This window comes from Mercurialis annua, linkage group LG4 (genome assembly GCF_937616625.2).
Source record: "Mercurialis annua linkage group LG4, ddMerAnnu1.2, whole genome shotgun sequence".
Taxonomy (NCBI): domain Eukaryota; kingdom Viridiplantae; phylum Streptophyta; class Magnoliopsida; order Malpighiales; family Euphorbiaceae; genus Mercurialis; species Mercurialis annua.
In genome coordinates this window covers 20841344-20854928 of record NC_065573.1, presented here as the reverse complement: position 1 = coordinate 20854928, position 13585 = coordinate 20841344, and the positions used below count along the sequence as shown (strand labels likewise).

At 35.8% G+C, this 13585-nt stretch overlaps 3 protein-coding genes across 5 annotated transcripts in view; 2 read left to right on the top strand and 1 right to left on the bottom strand.

Moving 5' to 3' along the window:
- Window positions 1-1058: 1058 nt before the first annotated feature.
- On the bottom strand, window positions 1059-2969 carry LOC126678427 (uncharacterized). The gene is made up of 3 exons (XM_056105587.1): window positions 2442-2969; window positions 2217-2363; window positions 1059-1864 (listed from the first exon to the last, which is right to left on the bottom strand). Exons 2-3 carry the CDS (start codon window positions 2335-2337, stop codon window positions 1197-1199), a joined length of 789 nt encoding a protein of 262 aa, XP_055961562.1. The 5' UTR covers window positions 2338-2363; window positions 2442-2969; the 3' UTR covers window positions 1059-1196.
- Window positions 2970-4592: 1623 nt separating this feature from the next.
- Window positions 4593-5959, top strand: LOC126678426 (uncharacterized). The gene is made up of 2 exons (XM_050373323.1): window positions 4593-5381; window positions 5738-5959. The coding sequence occupies exons 1-2, from the start codon at window positions 4593-4595 to the stop codon at window positions 5957-5959; spliced, it is 1011 nt and encodes a 336-aa protein (XP_050229280.1).
- A 1349-nt stretch (window positions 5960-7308) lies between these two features.
- The window catches only part of LOC126677331 (uncharacterized), a 75931-nt gene continuing 69654 nt past the window's right edge, over window positions 7309-13585 (top strand). Inside the window, exons 1-12 of one of the 3 annotated variants that reach the window (XM_056105474.1) lie at window positions 7309-7726; window positions 8806-8870; window positions 8980-9052; window positions 9247-9265; window positions 9385-9504; window positions 10182-10251; window positions 10787-10830; window positions 10927-10968; window positions 11326-11385; window positions 11539-11606; window positions 12239-12296; window positions 13082-13363. In XM_056105474.1, the coding sequence (XP_055961449.1) occupies window positions 7407-7726; window positions 8806-8870; window positions 8980-9052; window positions 9247-9265; window positions 9385-9504; window positions 10182-10251; window positions 10787-10830; window positions 10927-10968; window positions 11326-11385; window positions 11539-11606; window positions 12239-12296; window positions 13082-13144 (1002 nt within the window). In that variant the 5' untranslated portion in view covers window positions 7309-7406 and the 3' untranslated portion in view covers window positions 13145-13363. Of the gene's footprint in view, window positions 7727-8805; window positions 8871-8979; window positions 9053-9246; window positions 9266-9384; window positions 9505-10181; window positions 10252-10786; window positions 10831-10926; window positions 10969-11325; window positions 11386-11538; window positions 11607-12238; window positions 12297-12598; window positions 12968-13081; window positions 13364-13585 lie in introns of those variants that run through there. The other 2 variants (XM_056105473.1, XM_050371894.2) reach the window with 2 other exon arrangements.

The window sequence follows — 13585 nt, the reverse complement described above, 5'->3', positions numbered from 1 at the left end:
TTGCCATATCTAGTTTTGAAGCGAAGACGAAAAAACCACACTTGGCATAGCACTTGCACCTAACCCGCGTCTTCTCATTAGTGGGGAACCAAACTTGATACCTGTTGACTATTCCCCACTCCCTGCAGGCCTTCTTGAACTGGTGCCTATTATCAAACAACATTCCTTCGGTGAACGAGGGATTGGCTCTCGCAGCCTGCTCATCGAACCTGTTAAACCGCGCACCCGTTTGACCATCAGAATCAGAGGTTGTGTTGTTGTCATCCGATGCAATATAGTCCGACTCAGCTTCATTCAAATCCGGATTTATGGTTCTTTCTACACCACCTGGCCCAAATTCTGGCTGTGAACTACCCCTTGGTCTGCCACCAGACCTCTGTGTTGATTGAACATCGTGTTCATCCCCATCTTGAACTGGAACTGATGACTCTCCGTGTAGTTGGCCTGTTGATCTCAGCTCTGTCAAGAGATCGTCGTCATCACCCATATATCGTAGTCGGGGTCAACTATGTAATCATCAATATGCTCTTCATCCCCATACCCCCCCTCCTCTTCCACATTCTGCTCTGCATCCCCATGCCCCACCTCCTCTTCCACATTCTGCTCTGCATCCCCATGCCCCCCCTCCTCTTCCACATTCTGCTCTGCATCCACATGCCCCCCTTCCTCTTGCACATTCTGTTCTTCATTTACAACTCCCTCAGGAACATCCTTCTCTCTTTCACTGGGCATGTCGAATAGCACCCGAAGCTCAGCTGAAAGGCCATCTAATAACTCATCGAAGTTCCTCCATTTTTGCCACTGGTCCTCAACCTGACTTGGCCTCTCAGGTTCCCATTGCAGATCAGCAGCAGGGCCCCTCTGATTAGCTTCTTGATTGACCTCGCCAAGGTCCCCTTCGTTCCACATCCCATCACTAGCAGGTAACCCATCATAAAGCCCCTTACTAACCTCATCTATTCCCATCTGCCCATGCTCGTCGTCGTTTGGCCCCTCCATTTGGCCCACACTCACCCCATCTTTCTGCCCCTCGTTCAGCTCCTCATTTAGCCCCTCATTTAGCCCCTCATTCAGATTTTGATTTTCTCCCTCATTTAGCCCCTCGTTCAGCCCCTCATTTTGCACCTCCTCAAACCTCTCAGCTAGATTTTGCCCCTCACTAGGCCCCGCCCTCATCAGATCTTCCATAGTTTTTTTCATCCACTGTCGAACCTCTGATTCACCAACGGCTGTGTACGGAGGGGGGGGGGGGGTTCAGGTTCCCATTGGCCTTCAATCATTAGTGGTCCTTGACTTGCTGACCTTCTTCTCAACAATGGCCCCTGGCTCCCTTGCGTTTTCACCCCTGGCCCCTGACTTTGCACCATTCTGATGGCATCTGGCGCCTTTTTTCTGAAGCCACGATCCCCATGCTTCTCCCAATTTTCCTGACTCAACACCAGGCCCAGACTAGGATAACTGAAACTGTCCTTCGGTTCTTCAATTTCCTCTAAGACAACTGCTGATGGAGGGGGAGGACTAGGACTTCTCTTAGGCTGTAATTTCCTAACATCCCCAACGGAGTACTCCCTAACGTACACCTCAACACTCCCCGCCTTTGACCCAGCCTTAGCCATTTCCATAAAATCATCCTCATGGCTAATTGGTTTTATCCCCACGTTATATTCTACGGCTGTCTCTTTCCAATGGTAGTCAACAAGCTTCTTGGGTAACAGTTTTGCCACCCATTTATCAAACTTACCCATTGTAATGACATCAAGGTTATATACCCTACTCTTCACTTCCCCGTTATGATATCCCCACTCCCCAAGTTCCCCACCAATGTGTAAGTTGATGGTAAAACAATTTAATTCTGCAGGGGAAACTGAAAAACAGAAAAAAAAAAGCAACACTAAATTCAACCAACAAACCAACCAACCATCATTAAGTACACAAACAATAATACTTAATTGTCTAAAACAGCAGTTCCAACACATAAAGACATATTAAAAACTCAACTATCACAATCACCAAGCATAGCAAGCATATTCTATTATTCAAAAAGCATATACAGCCAAAAAGAAATGGTCCCAAACCAATCAACCAATTTATCTCTAAAAAAAACAATTTGACATGTTTGGTAGTTAAGTGGTCCTACAAATTTATCAACTTTTACAGTCATCAACCCCCGCCAATTTCTTAGCAAAAATGTCCTATAAAATAGACTACAAGCATACCTTCAACAACATCATCGCTGCTGGAACTATCCATCAAGCCATACCCAGCAGTTCCAGGAGGCCCGCTTCTGTAATCACTCTTTTCTTTTCGTTTTCGTCTACTGAATCCTTTTCTCTTCATTTTTTGCAGCCACACAAACTAAAAACCTGCCAACATGTTAGTGGAGTTAAAATTTCTAACCAACCCACAAAAAATCAAATAACAAGTAACTTTAAATTTCTAACCTTTAATCACTTTCTTGTTCTTTGTTGCAGAAGTAATGTTCTCTTTTAGTTAGGTTTTTCAGCGATTTTACTTATATTTTTTACACTTCGGTAAATGAAAGACAATGTTGAACAATGGAGGAAGAATGGGGAAGAATGCGAGGAAAATGAGAAAGATTGAACGAAAAATGGGAAAGGAGCAAACCCTAGGTCAGTGTCAGCGAAGAAACGAAAAAACGAGGGGAAGAAGACGAAGCGTGGCGAAAATATTTGAAACGAAAATAGTGAAACGGAAGTGAGGGGAGCGAGTGGGGAAAAGGAAAAGTAGGAGAGAGAAAAAAATAAATTACCGCGGTTACTTTTCATTTGTTTTTTTTTTTTTTTATAAAAAGTCAACTGACGCATTCTTACACAAGCAGCAGGTGTCAGACATGCATGCAGGGGGGACAGGCGCCGCCATTTGGTGTCCGGACGAGAAATTGGATGCCACGTCGACAGAAAACGAAAAAAACGGCGATATTTGGTCTTAGGGGGTTTTGTGAGCGCCGCCTCAAAATTCAGGGAGTTTACTGCCCGTTTTTAAACATCAGGGGGTTTAGCGCCCGTACCCCCATAGTTGAGGTGCCATGGGTGATTATTAGCCTCTTCAACCTCTATCAATTCTGCCATTATTAATGAATTTATAAATCAAAATGAGACTCATCTTAACTCCCTACGCAATTGAACTCTGTCAATATTTGTGCCATTGATAGCTTCAAATCAAACTCATATCAGGTTAGTTATTAGATATGATGTATAATTCACAATTTACATTAACTGATCTAATTTAATAACAGATTTTGTATTTTGAAATCAGTAATTTAAGAAATAAACAAATAGATTTGTATTATAGCACATTACATAGATATATAATATAGATTCAGTTCAATGTAATTTTAATAAGTTTATAAAGATTTCAAATTTAAAGAGAATTTGATTTCAGATTCTACAAAAAATGCTTTGATTTATTAAAGTTAAATTAGATGAATATGAATTTATATGGTTTCATATTCTACATTTCATATCAAACCTAGATTATGTGTAAAATATTAAGTATATGCATTACATTGTTCACTATAATGGAGAATGGAATCAAAGCATGGAGTATGTAAATTTTGAACTGATGGGAATATTGGTTAAAGAAAACCGTGCATGACTATAACAGTTTATTGGAAATACTGTTACAGCAACTCAATATCAACCTTATGTCAACTTGTCTGGAGATCAAATATCAAGTAAATATCAATTATCTACCAATGAAAATAACAGACAATAAAAATTTGTCATTCTACTTGGAGCTGAAAAGCAATACACCAGATTGCATGATGTACCCGTTATGTATTTCATTCATATCGTCCGGAAAAAAAGTGGCATTTTTGAGTCAACTTTCAATGTATCGAGCGGACGTCCAATCAGGACAACAGTCTGCAAATGCATCAAGCTCAACACGTGAGATTGGGGCAACAAGTGAAAAACGGAAGGAACAAATGTCCGATGTGATAAACTATGCTAAATGTTTGAACAATGAGTTCATACATAATAAAGATGAAGTGGAAAATAACTTTAAAGATGACAATGTCATAATAGACACAAGACATTGAGAAATCAAAGAAGGACAATCCTACAACAAAAATGTTTTGAAATCAGTTTTGAGCTCTTATGCAACCAACAACCATTTTCAGTTCAAGGTACGAAGATCATGTTACAGACAATATTTCTTGAGTTGTTTGGATACCAATTGCACATGGAAACTTAATGCTTCAACAAAAGATTTTTATCATTCTAAAATTGACTTAAGTAGCAATTTGCTTCCTCAACTTGTAAGCAATTGGCAATTAACACATAAATTAACTTTGTGAGCAAATTAGTCATGAACTTGCTGATTATGGGCAATTAGCCCCATCTTGAAAAATTAGCTTAAAATTTGATGGGGCAAATTGCCAATTGAGGGACAAATAACTTACAAGTTTAGGGGGTAAATTGCCAAAATAGGGCTAATTGCGCATAATATGCAAGTTCATGACTAATTTGCCCACAAAGTTAATTTATATGTTAATTGTCCATTGCTTACAAGTTGAGGGGGGAAATTGCTACTTAAGTCTTCTAAAATTTAATATCAACCACAATTACTCAATGGTTGTGAGAACTAGTGATCAGAGGCATGCAACATCAAGTGCAATTGGTGAATACATTAAATCCAAATACATCAACCTCAAAACTGTTTACAAACCAGATGATATTTTGAGAGACATGAGAGATGATCACGGAATAAAAATGAGCTACTCTAAAGCCTATAGATTGAAAGTAGTAGCTCAAGAAATGGTAAGAGGAAAACCTGATGACTTTTTTTCATTAATACCAAGCTACTTGTACATGCTAATGGTTGCAAATCCGAGTTCGTTTGTCAAATTGGAATTAAAAGATGACAACATCTTCCTTTATGTTTTTATGGTATTGAATGCATCTATAAAAGAATGGGAGTTCTACATTCCAGTAATTCTTGTTGACGACACTTTCCTTACTTTAGCCTATGGAGGTAAGCTTTTAACAACATGTGCACAAGATGGAAACGGTAAGATATTTCCTCTAGCTTTTTGCATAGTGGATTCTGAAAACGATGAATCCTGGGAGTGGTTTATGAAAAGAATTAGAGATGCATTTCAGATGCGAAGTGACATGTGTATAGTCTCCGATCGACATGAAAACATAAAAAATGCAGCCATTGCTGTTTTTCTAGAAGTTTCTCATGCATTGTGCACATTCTATTTATTCAACAATATTAAAAGAAAGTTCAAGAAGTTAACAAAACAGCTACGAGAATCATTTTATGGGGCAGCAAAAGCTTACACGACTGAGGCATTTGACTACTACATGAAGCAACTTGACAATATGTGCAGAGGTTTAAAGACTTATCTACAAGCTGTTGACTGTAAAAAAATAGGCACGGGCGCATTGCGAAAATAACAAGCATAAATTCATGAAAACTGATATTGCATAATCAATAACTTCCAGAATAAAGACATGTAAGGATCTCCCAGTCACTACACTACTTGAGTACCTACGAAAAATGGTGCAATAATGGAGCTACGCGAATAGACATTTGGCTAGATCAACTTTCACAACCCTATCAAAAAGAGAAGAAGATATCTTGAATGACAATTACATTCACTCACTGAAATTAGTGGTATGATTTAATTATGTCAAATTAAATAAGTAAAGTTCATATACGGTTAATATCTGGTTCACATATAGTTTCTGAAATTTAACTATAAATGCAGGTTTCAAATTCAAATGACAATGTAAAGACGATCTATGATCATACAACAAAGTTCATTGTAAACCTCAAAGAAAGAACATGCACTCATGTAGGAGATTCGACATTGATGAAATTCCTTGCCCATGCAATGGCAATATATACTCAAAAAATTAAATCAAGATCCTTAGAAATTTTGTTCGCAGTAGTTCACAAAAAAAAAACAATACTGAAAACTAGTGACTAAACTGTATATCAAGTGGTAGATGAGAGTTTGTGGAATGTGCCGAAAGAAGTCGCACAAAAGATTGTAACTACAACACAAGGAAGAACAAAGTCGGGAAAGCCTAGAAAGAAAAGAAATAGAGCTGCTTGGAAAACTACAAGTCATAACAAGTGCAACAAATATCATATATATAGACATGATGTGAAGTCATGTAGGAATATGCCTAGAAAAAAAGATTCAATTTATTAAAGTTTACTCATATTGATGTAAGGTTTTTTGAAGTTTAAATACATTTTACTTAAAAGAATATAGATTTCAATTTTTGTATATATAAAATGTCATATATATTAATGCAATCCATGATATATATAATAAAGTAAAAAAGACTTGTTGATTTTTTTTTTTTCAAAGTTGACATAATGTTAATATTAAGTTCACATATAATTTAGGCTTAATTGCACCAAAAATCACCAACTGTCGCGTGTTTTTGGTATTTAACATAATCTTTTTTTCTTGACATAAAAAATCATCAACTTTCATTTTTTGGCATATTCGTCCACATAACTGTTTCCTTTGAAAAATTAAGTGCAAAACGACGCCGTTTTAGCGCAAAACGGCGCCGTTTTACATTCGAAACGACGTCGTTTCACATCCCGTGGACAAATATGCAAACAAATGAAAGTTGGTGATTTTTTATGCCAAAAAAAAGATTATGTTAAATATCAAAAATACGCGAAAGTTGGGTGATTTTTTATGCAATTAAGCCTATAATTTATAAGTATGAGTTGTATAGAGTTAAGTTCAAATATGTTGGCAAAATGACTAAAAAAGGCTCTCCCATCACTTTCTTCTTCATCAAAAGACTCTCCCTCTTCATTTTGATTTCTAGAAGAAGATTTAATATCAGTTTCTTCAGTATGCATGACCTTGTGAGTATCAATAGAATCTTCAACTCCTCGTTTGGTTCATATAGAACTATTTTTCTCCGCAGAAAGATCGGCATTTTTCTCTTTTTTTTGGTAAACCCATCCGGTTTCCAAGGCTTCACCTGACTAATCCGGATTCGACCGGCGTCGCGCACCTGGCATGGTGGGTGAGTCTGCCAGTGGGAATTTTCTGCATTAACAAGGACTCGAACCCGAGACTTTATTTAAGCGATACCAAGCCACTTACCACTTGAACCAACCCCCATTGGTCGGCATTTTTCTCTTCGACAACACTTATTTATGCCATCTTCAAAAAGTGAAAAAGATCGAAGATATTTTTTACAAAAACAAACAAAAAATAAAAAAAGGAAACAAAAAGTTACAATTTAAAAAATGAAGGGCCAAAAGTGAATTACCTGTCACACCTTTTTTATTTTCCGGAAACATAGGCATCAACTAACTTCCTGTCCAAACAATTTTCACTTTACCGTCTTTACATTTTATTTTCAAAAGACTGTCTCTTTATCGTTAACCTCTGAGCCATGGCAGCCGGAGTCTTAAACATCTCTCAGTCATCTCTTTTCCGTTCAATTCCCGGTAATAATCAAACCCCACCCTCAAGAAGAAGACCAATTATGCTTAATCCCATTACTGTCCGAGCTACTTCAGAGACTTCAACAGCTGCTACTGGTAATAAAGAAGACAGTAATAATAAAGTTGAAGCTCCTATTTTTAGTGCTCCACCAAATTTCAAGGCGCCAAAGCCTCAGCGTTTTGCTGTGAAACCTGAGAAGATTTTTGATATTCTTGGTGCTGCTCTTGCCTTGCCTTTTCGGTTAGGCACTGGTGTTTTTGTTTCTGGGTACGTATGTAAAAATTATTCTCTATCTTCGTTTTTTGTTTTGATTTTTGACTAGGAATTATTGTAGAACAAATTGTGGAGGATTTCAGTAGACAAAATCCACTGTAGTTAGATAACATAAGATATGCAATTGGTAGTTGTTGAAATGGAATTTGATGCTGAATTTGGTAGAATTCCCTGACCTTTTTAAGGTATGTCTATGATTAAGCTTCAAATAAACAACCAGTAAGCTATGTCGTGAAGTTTTCTTTTCAGGAAATAATTCTGAGCAGGATAGTGATCGAGATGTATATTTATGTATAAAGAAATTAAAATAGGATGCTGTGTTAGAATCAATGTCAAGTTCAGTGAAATTCTTGCAATCATTATTGTGTACTGTTGGAAGACTTTATTGTCAATAGTCGATTAGAAATTTAATTCCTAGTGGTACTATAAGAAATGTAAGGTAAATGCCTAGATGGGCATATTGCCTCACACATTGAAAAATGATGTTCTGCTAAATTATGGAATCAATGGTTCTATACTTCATGTCACAAAGTTTTCACAAGCTGTATTCTAAGATAAATGAACATTTGAAATGGAAGCAGTGGATGGTTTCAGGTAGGCAACTAATTCAAGATTTTATAATGGATAGTGATAGGACAAAAATCTTGAGAATTTACCTTGATTTATTGGACTGATTTAAGATTTAAGAATGTGCCTATCATTTTTGTTGTAATAGAGCTTTATTCTGAGCTTCTCTTTAAACTGTTCTCGCTCGTCTCTAGCTGTTGTCTATTTGGTCGTCTAGTATGCATCTTATGTCGTATAGGGTTCAGCAGTCTACATTACCCCTTTTGGTGTACTTTAAAGTTATTTTTACTTGCAAAAAATGAGAAGAAACTAGACATGCACAAATAGAATGACTCCCATTAAAGATTGAAGAATCAGACTTGCAATCCCACAATCTCATTCTGAAGCATTGTGTGCAGACAGTTACAGTTCAGAATTTTGGTTCAAGTATAATGTCTTGGTTAAGAATTGCACTAGCTACTTCTTGAGTTCCTACACAGTCCTTTAATTGTATTGTGCTTTGGCAGGTACTCTGCATCTTTTGTTTCCAAGGATGAGATTCCACCAGACCAATATGCTCTTGAATTCGCTGGTACCTATTAAATTTCCAATGTTTATTGTTAGACAAAAAGTGGAGGACGAACATATCTTTGCAATTCATCTGAATTGATATTTTTGATTTGATATTTGCATTTTAATAGGTTTTACAGTGAAAGAGACCTCAAATCTCGGCCCTCGCCCAGAGAAACCTATAGAGATATATGAGTTTGAAGGGTAAACTGGTTTCTTGATCATTTCATACAGTTTTCAGAATACTTTAAATGGCGACTTCCATTTGAATAAGATGAAAAATAAAACTGTTCTCTTTTTTCTTTTCTTGCATCTTCTGGATGCAATATTGTATCCATTTTTTATGAATAAAACTAATTGCCTATTCTTTGTTTCTCTCCATGTGGATTAAACTTCAGCTGTCCATTTTGTCGCAAGGTAATTTCAAATTAATCAATGCTCAAGATTTTCAGTGCATGTGTGTTTGCTAGCTAGTCATTCTCATTGGTGTTATGTCAAAATAACTTACTTGTGATGTTAGTAAAAAATATGTGCAGGTTAGGGAAATTGTTACTGTTTTGGATATCGATGTTCTGTATTATCCTTGCCCCCAGAAAGGTCCCACTTTCCGTCCCAAGGCTATTCAGATGGGCGGTAAAAGGCAATTCCCATACATGGTTTGTTATCATCTCTTATGTCATTCTTCTCCTTCTCCTTTTCATATTTAATATTTGGTATCTTGATATACAGCAAAGACTAAATTGCACTCTAAAAAAGGTTTCTTACACTCCATTCATGTGTTAATCAAAAGATAGCAATAGGCTACAGGAGGAGTGTGAAAAACTATAATTAGAGGGTATATAGTCATTCCCTTGGTATACTGTTTGCGTCTTTACTTCCTGTCTCACGAAATGATTACTGCAGGCATCTTGCATTTTAGTTGTAACTACAATGGTTGAGCATTTTGGTTTAGAGCAAGACAGGGAGAAAAAACATTTGGTGAATATTTGTTTGACGGGAAGTAAGATTAAGATTAAGTAGTTGAAAGATAGAAAATACATAATTCTCTCTGTTGAAGCTGAAATCTAGCAAATGTGAGTTGCATTACATATCGACTTGACTAAGGAATTCCGGAAACAACCATAAGCTAGTTCTGGTTTCTGAGGAATTCGGAACTCTCGAATAGTCCTATTCACGTTCTGTTAATCATAAGGCATGCTTTTATGCTTATTATTGAGTAGAACCACACACCTATTAATTTGATTTGTCTCTGTGACACATTCCTGCATGATGGCTTCTAATCATATTGAGTGTATTGGAATTGATAATGTTCTTATCTTTGTTGTGAATGCAGGTAGATCCAAATACTGGAACGGCTATGTATGAATCAGATGCCATCATTAAGTATCTGGTTGATAAATATGGTGCGTTTGTCTGCATTGATTAACTTTTAATTGGATGATTTCACTATTTTTTAACATATTTGCTGAGCTACAGCAATACAGATTGTGCTCTAGGAACATTTGATTAAATTTCTATTACTCTTTTTAATATTAGTACTTTTACACTTTAAATTTGCTTCTCTTCTTGTTTGCTGTTTAATGTCTTGCAAAGTGCAAATCTCATGCCTCCAGTTTGTACTTTAATTTTTTCTATACATTTGGAGAATCATTCTGATTGTACCGATTTACACTTTATGTGTCAAACAAACGTACGATAGAATCATGTTAGACTAAAGTAAAATGTTGAAGTGAAAAAACTATCTAAATGGGCATTTTGGATTCCTCTTTAGGTGCTATTGTAATTGAATTTTTATCATCTTCAATTTAGAAGAGAGTTATCCTTTTGCTAGATGAGAAGCTTATATTTTGATCTATCCTTTGGTTCTTATAGACTATATTATATCTACTGTACTTCTTAGCAATCTGTTCACATACCATGTTCATTTTGTTTGTTTAGGTGATGGAAAAGTCCCTCTCATGTTGTCACTTGGTCTTTTCACGGTTAGTCAGAGAAATTTTTCTTTTATGTTTTTAAACGGCGTGTAAAGTTTAGCTTTCAAGATTCGCGTCTTGTTTGATAACTTCTGTTCTTTGTAGACATTGACTGCAGGGTTTGCTATGATTGGTAGAGCAGGAAAGGTAATATACCCGCTTTAGTTCTTTGATTCACTTATATTATTTGTTATCACTAACATGTAGCTCTTTGTACATGCAATTACTAAATTACCGGTTTGAAAAGATAATTTCAGAGTGTTGTAAGATATAAATAGTAATTCCGAGTATGTTTCATATATTGCATTTATTGTTTAGTGTTAAGATCTGTCATTTACTTTCTTATTAAAAGTTTTCTGTTGTCACTAAATGAAGCTCTTTATATGCTGAATTCATATTCAAGTTAGTTCAAAAAAATTTTGCTCTTTTCGGGCTTGTTGCATTCATTGTTGTGCAACCTTTCTTCAACCTGCTAACCTACTATTGGATTTTATATATATGCAGGGATCATCTTATACTCCTGCAAAACTGCCACCAAAACCACTAGAAATATGGTCATATGAGGTAAGTTTATCATATTTCCTTAGCTACTTTGGCTCTTTCATAAGATTTGTTTAATATTTCTTCTCTAGTGTGCTATCTAAAATATAATAATTCCGTGATCTGATACTGCCTGGATGTAAATGGTGGTGTGATTCACTCAATTTTTTTTTTCAGGGTTCTCCATTCTGCAAAATTGTTCGTGAAACACTTGTCGAGTTAGAATTGCCACATATTCAGCGCAGGTAAAGTCTAATCTTTCGATTTTAAAGTTCGACCTGTTTCGGCAGCTCTTTTTTTTTTGTTTTATGTATAATTTGGTGATAGATGTAGTTAGTCGATTCTTGAGGGTTTCAACTACAACGCCATTAATCTTCGAGGGATTAATTGATAAAAAGGGTTAATTTGAGTGTTAATTGTTCATAGCATGCAAGTTTAGGGGGGCAATTGATATTTTAAGTCAATAAGAAAATCAAGCAGAACTAATGTTTTTATGCTAACATTTGCTAAAAATGAAAAATTGCTTTTATTGTCCAACCATCACTAATTGTTCCCGTGTTCTGCATAAGTTGTGACATTTCCTCCTTTTTATGCATGGAAAAATGTTTCCATATATATTGCCTTCTATGTACACCGAAATGGAAACGTCAAAATGAGAAATGCCGGAACTATATTTCTTATAAGATTAATTATAAATATAGAGTTTTGGAGTTTTAAAAGCACTTTCAAAAATGACAATGAAACATCAAAATGTAAAACTAGAGTAATTTTCGTGCATCAGAAATTATGTTTATTATTGATTACCATAATATAGCAACATGTTCTGTCTGCCTTCCATTTTTATTTTTCACTAACTTTGTTATGTTTATGCTATTAGTTGTGCGCGTGGCAGCCCTAAAAGGAATATACTCTATCAGAAAGCCAAACATTTTCAGGTACTTCTACTTACAAACAGAAAAGTTAAATGCAAATAAAATAATAAACTATAGCGTATTTGCCGTTTCAGGATAGATATTCAACAATTCTAAACATGAACTTTCATTTTTTGTAATCCAAATCACCAATAAAAATTCGATGAAGCGGTGTTGATGCCGACGTCGGGCCGGAACCCATCTTACCATACCTTTCGTATGTGGGTTCCGGGGTTGATCGGATATTCAAGGCAGACGTGTATTAGTGCTAGAAATGGAATTGAATTAGCAAGAAGTATGATGGATTTTACAAATAATATATACAGGTACCATACTTAGAAGATCCAAATACAGGGGTGCAAATGTTTGAAAGTGCAGACATCATTGACTACTTAAGAGCAACTTATGCACTTCAATAAGAAAAGCTTTTGAGGAACTTTTTTCTGTTCATATGATTTCACAAAACTACTTATTAGACACGTCTTTAAAGTTGTAAATCCTTATATTTTGTTAGTAAAAGGTTTCACTGTAGTATTTGCTAAGTAAATTGAGCAATAAGGCTGTTGTTTATGTTTTTCAGCTGTAAATTTAGGATACTTACACCGTGCTTCAGGACTGATGCGCCCATTACGTACTTTGTTGTTTAATTTGTGTAATGGAAAAGATAAATATAGTGCAGCTGTTGTTTCCATCAATTCAGACGCATAGAATAATGAGAATTTTTATTTTCTTAAACATAGATTTTGGGTTCGATTCAAGAAATAAAATAGCCATCGAAATCTTCTGAATTTCTTTTACTGTCTTTTAAGGTCCTATCCGACTCGATCCAGATTAGTCGGGGCACTGGTTCCGGATATCGTATGAGATGGTAGTAGAATTTCTAAAGTATGGTAGATGGTCCTCTCATAGTTTGTGGCAGAAGTATATTCAAAGTTGAGTAGCTAACATGCACCTCTTTTAGTGCAGATTCTTGTATATCTTATGCATGTTTTGTAGTTGAAAAAAAAAGAGTTGTCAAAACAGAAAGCATAAATAAAATCTATGGCTAAATTTTGTGTCATATTCTAATAATTGATGAACATTCTTCACCACTTCTCTTGCTTTTCATGAGCAAACAGGTCGTTGTAGTGCATTGTAAGATGTTTGAGGGATAAGGTATCTGATTCTGCCACTTTGAAGTATAGATTTAATCATACTAAAATCCATATTGGATATGTGGCCATTTCTGTTGATTTTAACATTTCATTGCTTCCTTTTTTGTGGGTCCGATCCTTATTACAACACCATCACTACTTTCAATTATGATATATGAT

What these genes read in the sequence shown, in the direction of transcription:
- LOC126678427 (XM_056105587.1), bottom strand. Translation starts at nt 2,337, where the DNA reads ATGAAGAGAAAAGGATTCAGTAGACGAAAACGAAAAGAAAAGAGTGAT. An exon ending in CAGCGATGATGTTGTTGAAG is followed by an intron (nt 1,865 to 2,216) that starts GTATGCTTGTAG and finishes TCTGTTTTTCAG; the next exon opens with TTTCCCCTGCAGAATTAAAT.
- LOC126678426 (XM_050373323.1), top strand. Translation starts at nt 4,593, where the DNA reads ATGGTTGTGAGAACTAGTGATCAGAGGCATGCAACATCAAGTGCAATT. An exon ending in TAAAGACTTATCTACAAGCT is followed by an intron (nt 5,382 to 5,737) that starts GTTGACTGTAAA and finishes CTATAAATGCAG; the next exon opens with GTTTCAAATTCAAATGACAA.